At 29.3% G+C, this 14,870-nt stretch overlaps 2 protein-coding genes across 2 annotated transcripts; one reads left to right on the forward strand and one right to left on the reverse strand.

Moving 5' to 3' along the window:
* Positions 1 to 1,765: 1,765 nt before the first annotated feature.
* On the forward strand, positions 1,766 to 3,544 carry LOC148550095 (uncharacterized). The gene has a single exon (XM_088495931.1). The coding sequence runs from the start codon at positions 1,766 to 1,768 to the stop codon at positions 3,542 to 3,544; it is 1,779 nt and encodes a 592-aa protein (XP_088352057.1).
* A 1,860-nt stretch (positions 3,545 to 5,404) lies between these two features.
* On the reverse strand, positions 5,405 to 11,881 carry LOC107614070 (omega-hydroxypalmitate O-feruloyl transferase). The gene is made up of 4 exons (XM_016316296.3): positions 11,821 to 11,881; positions 10,262 to 10,727; positions 6,894 to 7,251; positions 5,405 to 6,169 (listed from the first exon to the last, which is right to left on the reverse strand). Exons 2-4 carry the CDS (start codon positions 10,703 to 10,705, stop codon positions 5,667 to 5,669), a joined length of 1,305 nt encoding a protein of 434 aa, XP_016171782.1. The 5' UTR covers positions 10,706 to 10,727; positions 11,821 to 11,881; the 3' UTR covers positions 5,405 to 5,666.
* Positions 11,882 to 14,870: the final 2,989 nt, after the last annotated feature.

The following is a 14,870-nucleotide window of genomic DNA, read 5'->3' on the forward strand; positions in this document are numbered from 1 at the left end:
CCGAGAATTCTCCTGTGATTTCAAATGCAGAGCCTACCTTGATGTCAGTGAGGCATGATGGCGTTGGCCATGCCCATACAGGGTTAAATGCAACTCACATAAATACCATGGGGTGGCCGCCATATGGCTTGCCACCGGGGTATGTCCCCTCCATGGTGACACAAGGATTGCCTGTGCCTCTCTACTCAACTTTTCAAAATCCTCTTTATCAAAATCCATATGGCATGTCAAATGTACCTGTTTTTGGGGTGCCAGGTTCACACGTATCACAACAAAATTTTTCACATGCTATTAATACAGGAAATAACAGTGCATCTAATTCTACTACGTCCACTGTCACTAGGGTAGAAAATTCCAGACCTGTATTTCCTGACATGTCAAGAGCAATGCATGTTAATCAACCTAGTCAAACTGTGGGATCTTTAGCAAATATTAGGCAGCAGATGGATGAAAGCCACCATGATCTAGTAAACATGTTAACTCATCAAATGGTGACAGTTTTAAATCCTCTTCTAGAAAACACAAACACTAGAATTGAACAATTAAATAGGCAAGTCAATAGGATTGCTACTGTGGTAAATTTAGAAGAAAATGATAACTTGGGTTTAAGATTTGATAATGTCAATCAGAACGGTGGAGCAATTCCTAATTATGATGTTCATATGCCTAGACAGGGTCAAAATGCTGATGATATGTTAGAAAGACTTAGACAAAATAACTTAGGGGGCATTATAATCTAGCAAGAAATGTTGAACAAGTTTTAAACCGTTTGGGATTTAATGTTGGTTGCTTGAATAGGCCATATTTTGTGTCTGCTTTTCCTGAGTGTGTCCAACAAGCAGAGCTCCCAAGGGGTTGGAAGATTCCAAAATCCCTTACAAAATTTTCTGGAGAAGAAAATGAATCTACAGTAGAGCATATTGCTCGATATACTGTCGAAATTGGGGAAGCAGCTTCTAATGAATATCTCAAGATGAGATACTTTCCTTCTTCTTTAACAAAAAATGCATTTACATGGTTCTCTAACTTGAGACCAAATTCTATTCATTCTTGGGCGCAGTTGGAGAGAAATTTTCATGATCAGTTTTTCCGAGGTGAATTGAAAGTTAGTCTTACGGATTTATTCTCTGTCAAACGTGCAGAAGGAGAATCCATTGATACCTATTTGGCGCGGTTTAGAAACATGAGGAATAAATGTTTTACTCCGATTCCAGAATCTGAAGTTGTCAAAATGGCCACTAATGGGCTAGAATTCGGAGTTAGGAAGAAACTTGTTAATCAACATACTTTAGATCTTTTCCAATTAGTTGAGAGAGTAAGACAGATAGAACAAATTAAGAAAGAAAAAGAAAATTTTAAAAGGGGTTCAAAAAAGGTTGCATATGTTGATTGTTTTTCCGATAGTAGTGATTCAGATGAAAAAGAGATTTATATTGCGGAATTACGTGGGGGTCCTCCTTATATATGCAAGTCTTTGAAGCCTGTTAAAAGAAAGGAAAAAGTTTCTTCTTATTCTAAAGTTGAAAATAAGACTTATTCTTTTGATATTTCTAAGGCAGATCAAATATTTGAAGTTTTATTAAAAGATAAGCAGCTCATTTTACCGGAAGGAAAAAAGATGCCTACAACTGATGAAATAAAAAATAAGAAATTTTGTAAGTTTCATCAAGTATTTTCTCATACCACTAACAATTGCGTCCGTTTCAGGGATTTGATACAAAAAGCAATTGAGGAGGGAAGACTGAAGTTTGAAGATAAAACTACTATGAAGGTGGACACTGAACCATTTGCTGCTGACTCAAATTATGTTGAGCCATTCGATTTGTCAATCAACATGGTAGAAGTTGATGCCACGATGGTTAGTGCTAAAAATGAAAATAAAGACCTGAGAGTCTTTGAACAAGATAAGAAGCCAGTTTATCCGCATCCTGGTGAGGATTTGTTAGATTTTTTGTTAAGAATTAAAGAATCTGACAGCACCATTGCCATGTGCCCAAAGTGCAATGCTGTTTTTGACAAGGAAGCTGCAAAAGAGTTTGAAAAGTACAAAGTTGAAGAGAAAGAAAAGGCTGAGTTGAGAAAGAAGATTGCTGAAAAAGAGAATGAAACTAACGAGCTAAAGCGGAAGATAGCCGAGGGAAAACAAAAGTTGGGTGGACAAACTCCTTTGAACAAGTGCGTCAACAACACTGGAGTACAACCTGTCAACCAGAAGATGAAGACTGTGGTCATGATTGATGGAAGACCTGATGGATTTTCTCAAAAGACAAGGGTTCCTCCCACCAAAATCTCAAACAATAAATGGGTCCAGAATGTGAGAAATGTGCAGAATCAACCTACTGCTTTTGCAAGAGGAAAAAACAAATGGGTGAAGCCTAGACCTTTCAAGCCCAGGTACTATGAGTCTCAGTTATGGAACATGAACCATGCACAAGACGGAGGTAGTATATATATTCCAAAAAATGCGCCTATTCCCTCTAAGCCAATTTATTCTTGTTATAGTCCTAACATGCAGCAGATTCCTAATTATTCTCCTTGGCCAAATTGTCAAAACATTCCCAAATATTCTCCTTTTACAACTTTTGAGCAGAAAGAGAATATGCCTGAGTATGTTCCTTTGGATCCATACCAGGGACACGGAGTAGATTTTCCTCCTTTGCCAACCATGGCCAAGTCTGTAGAAACAGGCAATTCTTCTAATCACCCTAAGTGCAATAAAAATGTCAAGAAGAATCTTGTTGGAAAGAGGGTGATGGTTGAAAACAAGGGAGAAAATGATGAAGATTTAATTACTGATAATTTTGACACTGGTTTTGATGACAGCTTAGAAGCAATATTTGGTGTTAAGCAACCTATAGCTGTGGTGTCAATACTGCCTGAGGAGTATAGTCAAGTCCAGGAAGTAGAGTCATTAAAAGATGATTGTTATGATGTCTTTCCTGGAAGCGAATGTTTATTGCTAGACGACAATATGTGTGGTGGAGGATTATTTGAGAAGCCTACTGAAAATGATAAGGAACACTTGCGTCCACTGCATATCAAGGCTCGTGTTGACAGAAGGATAGTCAATAAGATTTTGGTTGACGGGGGAGCTGCTGTTAATCTCATGCCTGAAAGAATGATGGGAAGGCTTGGAAAGACTGAAAAAGATCTGATTAAAAGTAGCATTGGGGTGACAGATTTTAATGGAAAGACTTCTTCTGTTAGAGGTGTGGTTCTGCTGTCAATTGAGGTTGGTTCTGTCAATAGGCCAACTCTATTTGTGGTGGTTCCTTCAAAGGCTGGTTTTAACTTGCTTTTGGGACGAGATTGGATTCATGGAATGGGTGCTATTCCATCAACTTTACATCAAAAATTGATTTTCTGGAATGAAGATGGAGGAGTGGAAGAAGTTCCTGCTGATAATAGTACATGTTACTATGATGAGATGCATGTGGAGTTCAGGATGTATAATCCTGGAGTCAAGCCACTAACAGTTGAAACCAAGGCATTTAATCCTGAAAGTATTGAGATGTGTAAAATAGATATGAATGATTTTATTTAAAAAAAAATGCATCAAGTTTAAGATCTTGGACAAAAATAATCTCTCATTGACATTTGGGTATGTACTTCATAAATACAAAAGCCTAATTGACTTAGAAATTCTGTTGAGTCTTTTAGCGCTTGGAGTCAAAACTATTAGAATGTTAGTGTGGAGATTTTATAGGATTAGAAATTTTATCAAATTTAATTGACACCTGGAGTTTAACATATGAAAGAAACGACTTCACGAAGTTAAGATTTTGTTACTTCTGAAGTTAGGAAAATTGTGTCAATTAAAACAATGACAGTGTGTGTAAAAAAAAAAAAAAAAAAAACTCTTAATTGAAATATTAAAGGTCAAAACAAAGGTCAATTGATACACATTTAATGTGCCGAAATTAGAACAGATATCATTTGACACACTTAAAAATTTTATACAAAAGAATAGACCCCGTTGACAGTTCAACTATTAATGTAAAAAAATTTTATAGACTTAGAAATTCTGTTAAGTCTATTACTAGTAGGCATTTAATCTGTCAAGCGGATGTGTCTAAAATGTCAATTGAATCTCAATATCAAAAATAAAAAAATGTCAATAAACAACTAAGTTTTCTCACTTTCAATCATTGCATATCTTCAAGTGAGAAATCTTGGGGAGCATCTTGTTAGACAAAATATTATTTTCATAAGAAAATTATAAAAATAAATAATTAGTTGTTTGGTAATATTCCTATATATAATATTTATATCTATTTTAAATTAAGTTAGATCATTTGATAGTTAGTTATTTATTTAAATTTTGAAATTAACAGCAAGCAAGAAGTGCGGGAACAGCTACAAGAAATTCAAATTCCCTGCAAGTGGTGTACAAAGAGTAACTACCCATTGAGATTAGGCTAGTCTATAAATAGAGCTTTAGGAACACGTTGTAATCAGTTCAGGTCTTCTTAGAAAACACTTAGAGACCCAAAACGCTCTCAGTCCCTTGGCATCACAGAGTAAAATTGGGAATCTTAAGTAATTCCTCTGAACTCAAACACTTGTACTTTGCTTTCTTTCAGTTTTTATTAATAAAATTTCTTTACTTTTACGTCTTTTTCTCTTTTACGTTCATGTTTCTTCTTTCATCTTCTTTTTAATTTCCTGTTTGTTTTAATTTTTGCATTTTACTTTGCCTCCGGCACCTTGTATGTTTTCCTTTTTTATCTTTAATTTTACTTTCGAAACTACAATTGAGACTTTGAGACACCCACAAAAGAAGTCGTTTCCGCTCCTTGAATTAAGATTGTGAAACAAAACTCGAAAATTGTTGATTTATTTATTGTTAACAATGGAACAAAAATTTGAGTAAAACAACTAGTAATAAAATATATCATCAAAGGCCTAGTACAATGTGGTAATTTACTACTAATAACCACACATATTTGTATCAGTAAATCTTACATATATGTATTTATCGATATGTCAAATGAAAAATTAATAGATATTTTTTTTTAAACCGCTAAGAATGCGTTTGATTGTATTTTTATTTTTTATCTTTATTTTTAGTATTTTTTATAATTAAAAAAAAATATAATGTAAAACAAAAAATATTTAAAATAAGAGAAAAGATAAATAGATTTTTTACTTTTTAATTCGAAAATATATAAATTATTAACTAATTAAAAATACAAAAATATTTTTTACATTCTAAAATACGAGATATTAAGTCCTTTCGTCCAAAATATATAAGGACAAATCAATCTTTTGAAGAGACTTATATATCTTACATTTTAAAAAATGAAGGACATTTTTGTATTTTTAATGAGAAAGTATAGGAGCCAATGGAATATTTGTACAATATGTACAATTGAGGTTTAGGGAAGTATTAGAGATATAACTATTAGTGTTATTTTTTTTCATTAGCTGAAGTTTTTGGGATAAGTAGTATCATGACATGGTATCAAAACTCTAGATCCAAAAGATCAAGAATTTTGATTCTTGGTAAACCCCAAAATCAACCCATTATACACATTGTACAAATATTCCATTGACTCCCTAACAGAATTCATTTTTACTTAATCGAAAACTTATTTATTTTCGAGATTTACTCTAAAAAAATAAAAATAGAAAACGAAAACACAAATCAAGCGCGCGATATCCGATCAAACTTGGTTAACCAATTCCTGAAAGGTGTTCATGGCAGAAGCAGGCAAACCCAAAAGAACATTAATACTTCTCCTTCCATGGCCATGAGACAAGAACAAAACAACTTCTCTTTCAGGCAAAGTAACAGGACCGGAACACAAAGGATCACCCCAACCAAAATTTGTAGTGTGAAATGACAACTTTGTCCAAGTTGTGATCAATAATGTAGCTGCCAAAGAAGGCCTTGCTCTTGTGACTTCAAAATAATCAATGGCTGATCTCATGTAACTATCATTCACCATTTCAATTGCTTCATGAACCAAACTCACTGAATATGACAAAGGGCTATTCAGTAATTCACCAGCCTTACAAAGAGAGTTTGTTAGAACAATAGCATTCCCAAAGTACCCCTCAGGTATTGGTGGCACAAATTTGGACCTTCCATCAACTGCAAAGAGTAGTTTAGTCTTTTGATCAGGTTTCATTCTTAAGGCTTCAGATCTAGCCCTCCATACAAATCCTGCAGGAAATCGAGATTTTCCGTAAAATTAGAGAAATAAATAAAATATGTAAAAAATAAAATCGTACCAAGATTTAAATCGTAAAATTATCTGATTTAATAAAAATTTTATAGGGTATATAGTTATATTTATTCCTAAAAAATTACTCATTTTCTAAATTTATCTCTAAAAAAATATTTTAATCAAATTCGTCTTTCAAAAATTTTAAATTAATCGCGTTAGTTTTCTATTATTTTTTTGTCGAGGGCGTCAAAATTTGTTAATGTGACACGTTAGGTGATACTACAACACACACAGGAGTCTTAATTGACTATTAACATGATAAATTTATGAAATTATATCAAATCAAAACCTAATTAAGGAGAGAATTTGAAGTATTGGAATCGCTCAATTTTAGATTGATTTGATCTAATTTCATAAACTTATCATGTTAACTGACAAATTGACAATTAGGATTACTAGGTGTGTGTTATAGTGTCATTTAACGTGTCATATCAATAAATTTTAACGATATTAGCAACAGAACTGACAGAATGACTAATTTAAAATCTTTAAAGGATAAATTTGATTATAAAAAATCTTTTTGAGACTAATTTAAAAAATGTGTGATTTTTCGAAGATTAATTTGACTATTTATTCAAATTTTGTGAAATCGACTAACTCATTTAAAATTATAATATCAAAATATTTTAAGAGTTAAAATCGAGATTTTAGCTGTTATGCCTGATAGTGCTTCAAAACTTGTGCATTTCTTCAAAACCCCATCTTGGGTAGCCATTTTCTTGAGGTGTTCAAGCTTGTGAGGGTCAAAGGTGAATGATTTGTAGATCATCTCTTCTTCATAAAGCTTGTTAGTGTTTGATACATCTTCTATCTGCTCAAATTCTGTGTGTTCGAATTCAATCTTGGGAGGGTCGCGCGCTTTGAGCATCGATCGGTCGAGATATGGAGGAACCTTCAAGCTCAAGCCTCTGGCTACATTGCTCCATGCATTCACAAATTCCATGGCACATATTCCATCTTTCATGCAATGGATCATGTTTAGTCCCAAACTGAATCCTCCACATTTGAACTTTGTCACCTGAAACATCATTTTTAATTCAATACCTTTTTTAGGTTTATATTGTTTTATAAGAAATCTACATGTTCAATTCATGAGACCGTTGGAGGAACATAATAACTGAAATCTTTGTTCAAAACAAAGATATAATATAATCGGTCCCGCTACGTTACTAACAGCATTTCTGTCAATTTTTGCCAACTCTTATTTATAACTGTGTTTAATGAAAGTGTCTTCGTGGATGTGTCTAATAAAAATGTCTATTTTATAGATATATATTTTTTGGATATGTCTCTTTATATATGTATTTAAAATACAATAATTAATTATTGTTGACAATAAATTGGCAGATAATATATTAGTATCCTATACTTTTCCTAATATAATATAGTTCATATACGAAAAAATATAAAAAACTAACTTTTACTTAGCCAACTTTATATTTAGGTTTATAATTTGAAATTAAAAATTTATAATTTAAAATTTAAAATTTAAAATAAATAAAATAATTTTAAAAAAATTGACTGATATTGACCGAAAAAAAATTAATATAAAAGAAAACTAGTTGGTTGAATATTAGATTTTGTACATTATTTAAAAGAGTAAATTAAAATAGTCTATTTGATATTTCAAAATGTAAATGTATTTTAATTCGGCTTTGAAGTTTTAAAAGCGTTGATATATAATCTGCAAATTTATTTACTTACGTCATTTTAGTCTCTAATAAAATAGCAATTAATCAATTGATGATGTCACAAGTTATGTAAAATTTATTAATAACATGTCACATCATCAATATGTGGAAATGTGCAATATCAAATCACTATTCAGCAATATCATGCATTCATGTGTACTTTAACATGACACAAAATTATTAATAGGATAATTTATATATAAAAAAATATTGGGCTGAGCCATACACATAATGAATTCTATTAGGCACTGTTTGGATTAATAGAAAATGTAAGAAAAGAAAATATAAAGAGGAAAAATAGATGAAAAACTTCATTTTTCATTGATTGGATGACAATGGAAATTGGAAAGAAAGAAAAAAAAATGGTATGGACCTACTCTCAAGTTTTCCTCTCACTCTTGCGATGAAAATGGATGATAATACACAAAGTGAAAGTGAAATTACTATTTTATCCATGGTGTTAAAAAAACAAAAGAAAAATAAAAGGTTTTAATGTAATTTCATTTGGTTATGATTTTCTTTCTCTTTTTTTTTTCTATCTATTTTCTCTTCATTCAAATAACATAAAAAAAAATCAATTTTTCTTTTTATTTTCTTTCTTTTCATTTTCTTTCCTCATATTTTCTTTCCTTCCATTTTCCATCTTCCATCCAAATAAAGTGTTACTTTCGGATTCATTATGTGTAGCCAAAGTGAATTTCTTGTTTTCTTTTTTTTTTATTGTCTTGTTAGTTTGGTTTGTTATGTTAAAAGGATTAGACACTAAAAATAGGTTAAAGAATTAATTTGTGTTGTTTTAGTTATTAATTCATTAGTTTGTTTATGATAGATTAGTCATTGATTTATCAGATTAAAAAATATCGTGAGAACCAAAAGAAATAAGTTTGAAACTCTCACAAAATACAAATAAAATTTTTATAAAACTAATTTTTATTATTATTTAATAAATTTTTTAACAGAAGAATTGTATTGTCTTAAAATAAAAAAATTGATAGTTAAAATATCTTTTTTGTTTTATATAAAAATTACTTTATCTTTCGTGAAAATGAATAAAGACCGAATTGGGTATTTACTCCCAAGGAATGAAAGATGTATTGTGTTTATTCATTCTAAAGTAGTGAGAATTATGTGGGTGAATTGTTGTATATAGTAAGGAGAAAGTGGAGGGGTAAAAAGGAAGAAGACATTTTTATCAGGAGGGAAGGGATGTGAGAAAAAAATTATGCAAAAGAGTGAGATACAATGGAAAAGAAGAGAAACAAATAGAAAAGTGATAGATATACATATGATTAAGGTATTAAAAAAAATCAAAATTTTAAGTAAAATGAAAAGATTAAATTAAATATATAAAATATAAAATTAAAATATAATTTAAATAATAAAATAGTCTTATTTAATATTTTTTTAGAATCAATTAACTTATTTAATATTGTAATATTCACTCTAATTATCAGATACTTGAACTCAACAAATAATTTATGGAAATGTATGGTTTTTGAAACATTGATTCGATTTTTCATATATGGCTGAATGAATATATTAAAAATAAAAAAAATAATATTTATATCACTTTTTATCAATCGATTTTAATACTAAAAAATAGAAGATATGTAAAAGAGGATAACACAAAAATGGGTATTCATGGGTCGATTGGTTCGATATTAAATTTAATTGATTCGGATTGGTTTTGATTTGTTATTTTTAATGAGTGAATTTAAACCAATTTGAATAGTCACCAAAAAAAAAAACCAATTTGAATCAATTAAATTCGAATTGGATCGAAATAATTATCCGATTTAATATGAAATTTAAAAAAAAAATTAAAAAAAATTAGAAAAAAATCATCTAATACTATAAATATATAATAATAATAATAATATTAAAAAAATAAATCATCGATTCAAACTTAAATATAACTATTATAATTTGAAAGACTTTAGGATTAAGAAATAAATTTGCATATATATTATTAGATTTTATTTATTTTTTTAATTAATATTAAACTAATCGGGTTGATTTAGATTTTGCGATTCCAGAACCAATGTTCAAACCAATTAATATCGGATTTGATTGGGTCTGACCCGATTGTATCGGATTATCTGTCGAGTCCAAAACTAATATAATCAGATTGGATCAAATTTTGGACGGATAATTAAGTTATTTGTACCAAAAACACCCTACACATAATATTTTTTTTAGAAATTTCATTGAAAGCTAAGGAAAATATATAAAGGACCACAAAAACATGCATATTGACATATACTTTTCTAGAAAAATTTGGTGATACTAATTTTGGTGGTAAATAAATTAAATTAAAAAAAAAAAAGTATATCAAACCTGAGCAGTCATAAGAGGCATCTCAAGAATATTGGTTGCACCAGGAACACTATAAACAAGTTTGCCAAGATTATGAGGATCTGGTTTTGTTAAATCTCCAATGTCTTCAATGTTACACTCTGCTTCAGCCTCAACAAACACTGCACCCTCTTCAGTGCAATCCACTATAAGCTTCCCTTCTTTGCTTAGAATCAAGGTACCTGCCATGGGGTAATAAGGGACAAGAATCTTTGAGAGTGAATCTTTGATTACTTGTGGAGCTTCTTCATTCCCCCTTGAACTTGATTTGAAGCAATAAACTGTTTTAACTGGAACAGCAATGTTCTGGTCAAGGTTTGAAAGGAAATAGAGTCCCTTTTGTGTTTCTTCTGAAGGCTTCACTTTTGTTGGTTCTCCTATTTGCCTTACAACAAGTTCAAATTTTGAGCCATGCCCATTTTCCATCTTGAGATAATTAATAACCTTTCTGAAGAAAAAAGGGAAAAAAATGTGTGTGTGAGATTTAAGAAATTATATAAAAAAAAAATAGTTTTGAAAGCATTTAGGCCCGTTTGGGAAGTGTCAAAAATAACTTTTTTAGACTTTTCACTTATGAAAAGTAGTAGTATTAATATCTGGTGCAATTTTCAAAACCAAATTGCAGCTTTCTAAGAAGCTATTTAGGAGCTTATAAAGAAGTTAAAAAAAATGACTTCTCTCGTAATACTGCTATTTTTTATCACATTTTTATAAAATAAGTACTTTTAGAACTAAAAATCCAAACACAAAATAACTTATTATAAACTACTTTTAATATAGTCATTTATTGTTTAAGTTATTTTTTCAAACTGGAATCTGTCGGCCAAAAATCAGCTACTAATTTTTTATTTTGTAAAAATAAGAACATAATATCTAATGATGCATTTAGTTTGTGTTTTTATTTTTTATTTTTAAAAATTTATTAAGCAAAAACAAAAAAAAATTATTATTTTCACTATTTTTTTCATAAAATTCTAAAATAAAAAATAAAAATACAAACTAAACGTAAAATGTATTTATAAAAAAAATTAATAAAATTATATTTTTTGTTTTTTTATAAAATTCTAAAAACAGAAATTACTTTAAAAAAAACACAAAATAAACAAGGCTAATTTTTTTTGGTATGGAAAAAATATTAGTGTTTTTGTTGAAAATGGGAGTATTTAGTGTAATTACAGATGGGTGGATTTTTTGGATGGGAAGCCAACAGGTGGGGGGCGTGTTGCAACACGTGGGGGGCGTGATGGACACGTGGCAGCATTCTGGCCAACACGTGGGGAGCGTGTTGGACACGTGGCAGCTTCTTAGCCAACACGTGGGAGACGTGTTGAATGATTTCCATACTATTGTAATACACTTTAAATATCAATATTCAACCAAAGTCCAAAACACCATCTCTCCTTCCATATTAAAAATAATTTCTGAATAAACAACCCCTAAATAATTCAAATAACTTAGACTTATGGTTCGTTGAATATATACATGTCATAGCAAAAGGAACAGATATGATTGAAATTTGAAAGACAATGTAAGAGTTTTACCGGAATCTTTAATGCAAGCCTTTATGTTGAATGATTTAATGAAGTGAAATTTGTTTTGGACATTTGGTGCATGGTTAGAGAAGTTTATATAATAAGTGCTGAGGGTATTTTGGTCAACATGTTCATTTGAAATTTAATACACTTATGTTTCCGTCCTTTTATTAGTACAGTAGACTTTAAATAAACACTTCAATTAAGGTCGGTTGAATATTCGTTCTATTTTCAAAGTATAACTTTTAATTTTTGGATTTATCTATCATATGTTTTAAGAGTATAAGTTAAAAATTATAAATTAATTTTTTTTATTAAAAATATAAAAAATTTAAGTTTTTAATGTATTTATTTTATATTTATTAAATAAAAAATTTAAAAATAAATTTATCATGTGTTTTAAAGACACATATTAGTTAAATTTTTATTTTTTTATTTTAAGCGTTTTTTTTTTATGAATGGTTAAAATTTTTTTAACATTTTTTTTCTGACTAGTCTAATGATAATAGGAAGATAATTACTATGACATGCATATCACCACCAAACACTATTTTGTTTCATCTTAATTTTTTTCCCATTTTTTCTTAATACACTTATCAAATACTATCTTATGCAATTGAAATTGCACTCATTTCAATTGGAAATGTTTCATTTTTATTTGAGCTATTTTGTTAAAAAAATTGCTAGCTGTTAGTACTTTAAAAGTACTATTTAGGAATTTGAAAAAGAAAAATTTATCATTGAAATGTGAAATAGTGAGACTATTTGATCTATCTTTTTATATTTTAAAAAATAATATAAGATAAACAATATAAAATATTTTTTTTTTCTAAATGCTAAGAACAAAAATATTAAAAAATTTTACTGAATTGTGTCCTGACTCCTAACAAAAATTATAAAAAAAATATTAAAAACTTGTTAAATTTTTTATGTATTTAATATAGGTTTAATTACTCTGTTGTCTCTATAGTTTTGTGAAATTTTTAATTAGGTCTCTATACTTTTTTTTTAATTAGGTTTCTGCACTAATTTTTTTTTCAATTAAGTCCCTCTTAGTAGTAATTGGCTTAATTTTATAAGGACCCAACTAAAAAAAAGAATTGATACAAGAACCTAAATAAAAGGAAAAAAATATAGGGACCCAATTAAAAAAAAATTGGTACAGGAGCTCAATTAAAAAAATATATATATAAGGACTTAATTGAAAATTTTGTGAAACTACAGCAGAATAATTAAACCTTTAATATATTAAAAATATAAAAAAATATATTTTTATGATAAATTAATTTATATATTCTTAAAACACAATTAACATGAATAAACCGTACCTACCCTTAAGTTTTCGATATGAAGGCACATAGAGTGAAAATTCAAAAACATAATCTATTTTGTACCATTCTTAATCATTTTATTTTTATTAGGAAAGACCTATATTTGGTTGGACCCCTCATTAAAATATAGGAATTTGGTAGGGACATTAGTGGTATTTTCATGGGTACCAATTTCAAAGTTGATAAGAGCAATTAAATGAACGCAGACATTATGTGCGGCATTGTTTTAATTGATATTCTCAATTTCTTGTCATATAAATTATGATTTCACACTATATAAAATTTAAGATAAAAACATATATATAATATAAGTTCATACTTTATAAAATCATTTGAAAAAAAATCAAGAGTATCAATTTGTAGCATTTTTTAATTTGGAGGCAAAGTTGTAACTGTAGAGAGCAGGAAAACGGGTAATGCTAGGAAGATAAAAAAAACTATCAGAACTTGTCTTATTTAGCATTCATTAATTGTCGTAACAATTAATAAATGTTAAATAAGACAAGTTATGGTTATTTTTGGCTGATTTTTTTTTGTTACCAAATATTTCCGACACACAAAATATTAGATAAGTGGTGTATGGTCTAGGAAGATTGAGTCTTTGACTCTTAATTTTCATATTAATATAGCTACATGTATGGTTTTCAAAATAAATAAATAAATAATCTAGATCTGATTTGTGTAAATGAAGTATATATATATATATATATATATATATATATATAGTATTACAGTTAGCATTTATTTGCCCATTTTGGTGTAGCTAGAAATTCAACTTGTTAATTTGTTTCATTTGCCAGCCATACTATCAATTTGTCACATACCCATATCTAACCCAAAGCGTCAAAATCAAGAAATAATTTTATTTTTTTTTATCTATCTATTTTAAAAGCATATTATAAATGGTTAGTTGAAGAGTATTGATCATAAGGTCTCAGTAGCAGAGGATGAGAGTTGAAGTGCACAAATGAATATAAACTTTGTTTATATTTAGACGTCATGGATTTTGTAGTTTGTGGCAAGGCCGCAAGGCACTCATATAAATATTTAATATTTTTTAACCAAAAGAAGAGAGAAATTTTTATTATAAAGTAATTCCAAGACGGTGGATGCATGTGCAAAACTTATGCCTCAATTGCTCAAATGTCTTCAACCGATTGAATAAAAATAAGAATAAAATATGACCCTAGGGAGGTGATCTTTTCTAGTATATATTTTTAGTTCATCTGTTATATCTTTAAACCAAACACTCATCATCTCCTATAAAGAAAAAATTTAAATAAATTACATCTTAATCTATTTTTGATAATCTAAAAGGTGACTTACAAAATATCCCTAAAATGTAAATTTGCTAATCCAACCGACTAAATTAATTGGGGTCACAAGGCCATTAATTAGGCAGATTAGCCCATTGATTGTCCGCTTAAGGTGCAATGGTTTTCCTCCTTTTCTGTTTCTTTTGTGGATAATCTTAATTAGTATCTCACTCATTTTACTTGTTTCTTTTATAAGAAAATCGATCATCGTTTTTTTTTTTGTTTTCGGACATGCCAGTCGATGTTTGACTTATCAAACGGCCCAAGAAACAACAAAAGAAGTCCACTGGTAACAATAATTCAGACAGAAACAAAAGAAATCCTTAATCATTTTAAGTGATTTCACTCCAAATATCAAACCTGCATAAGTGGCCCATTTCGTCCAGCTTATACCACAAGTTTTGAATCCAGA

Source organism: Arachis ipaensis, chromosome B8, assembly GCF_059453495.1.
Source record: "Arachis ipaensis isolate K30076 ecotype BB chromosome B8, ASM5945349v1, whole genome shotgun sequence".
NCBI classification, from domain to species: Eukaryota; Viridiplantae; Streptophyta; class Magnoliopsida; order Fabales; family Fabaceae; genus Arachis; species Arachis ipaensis.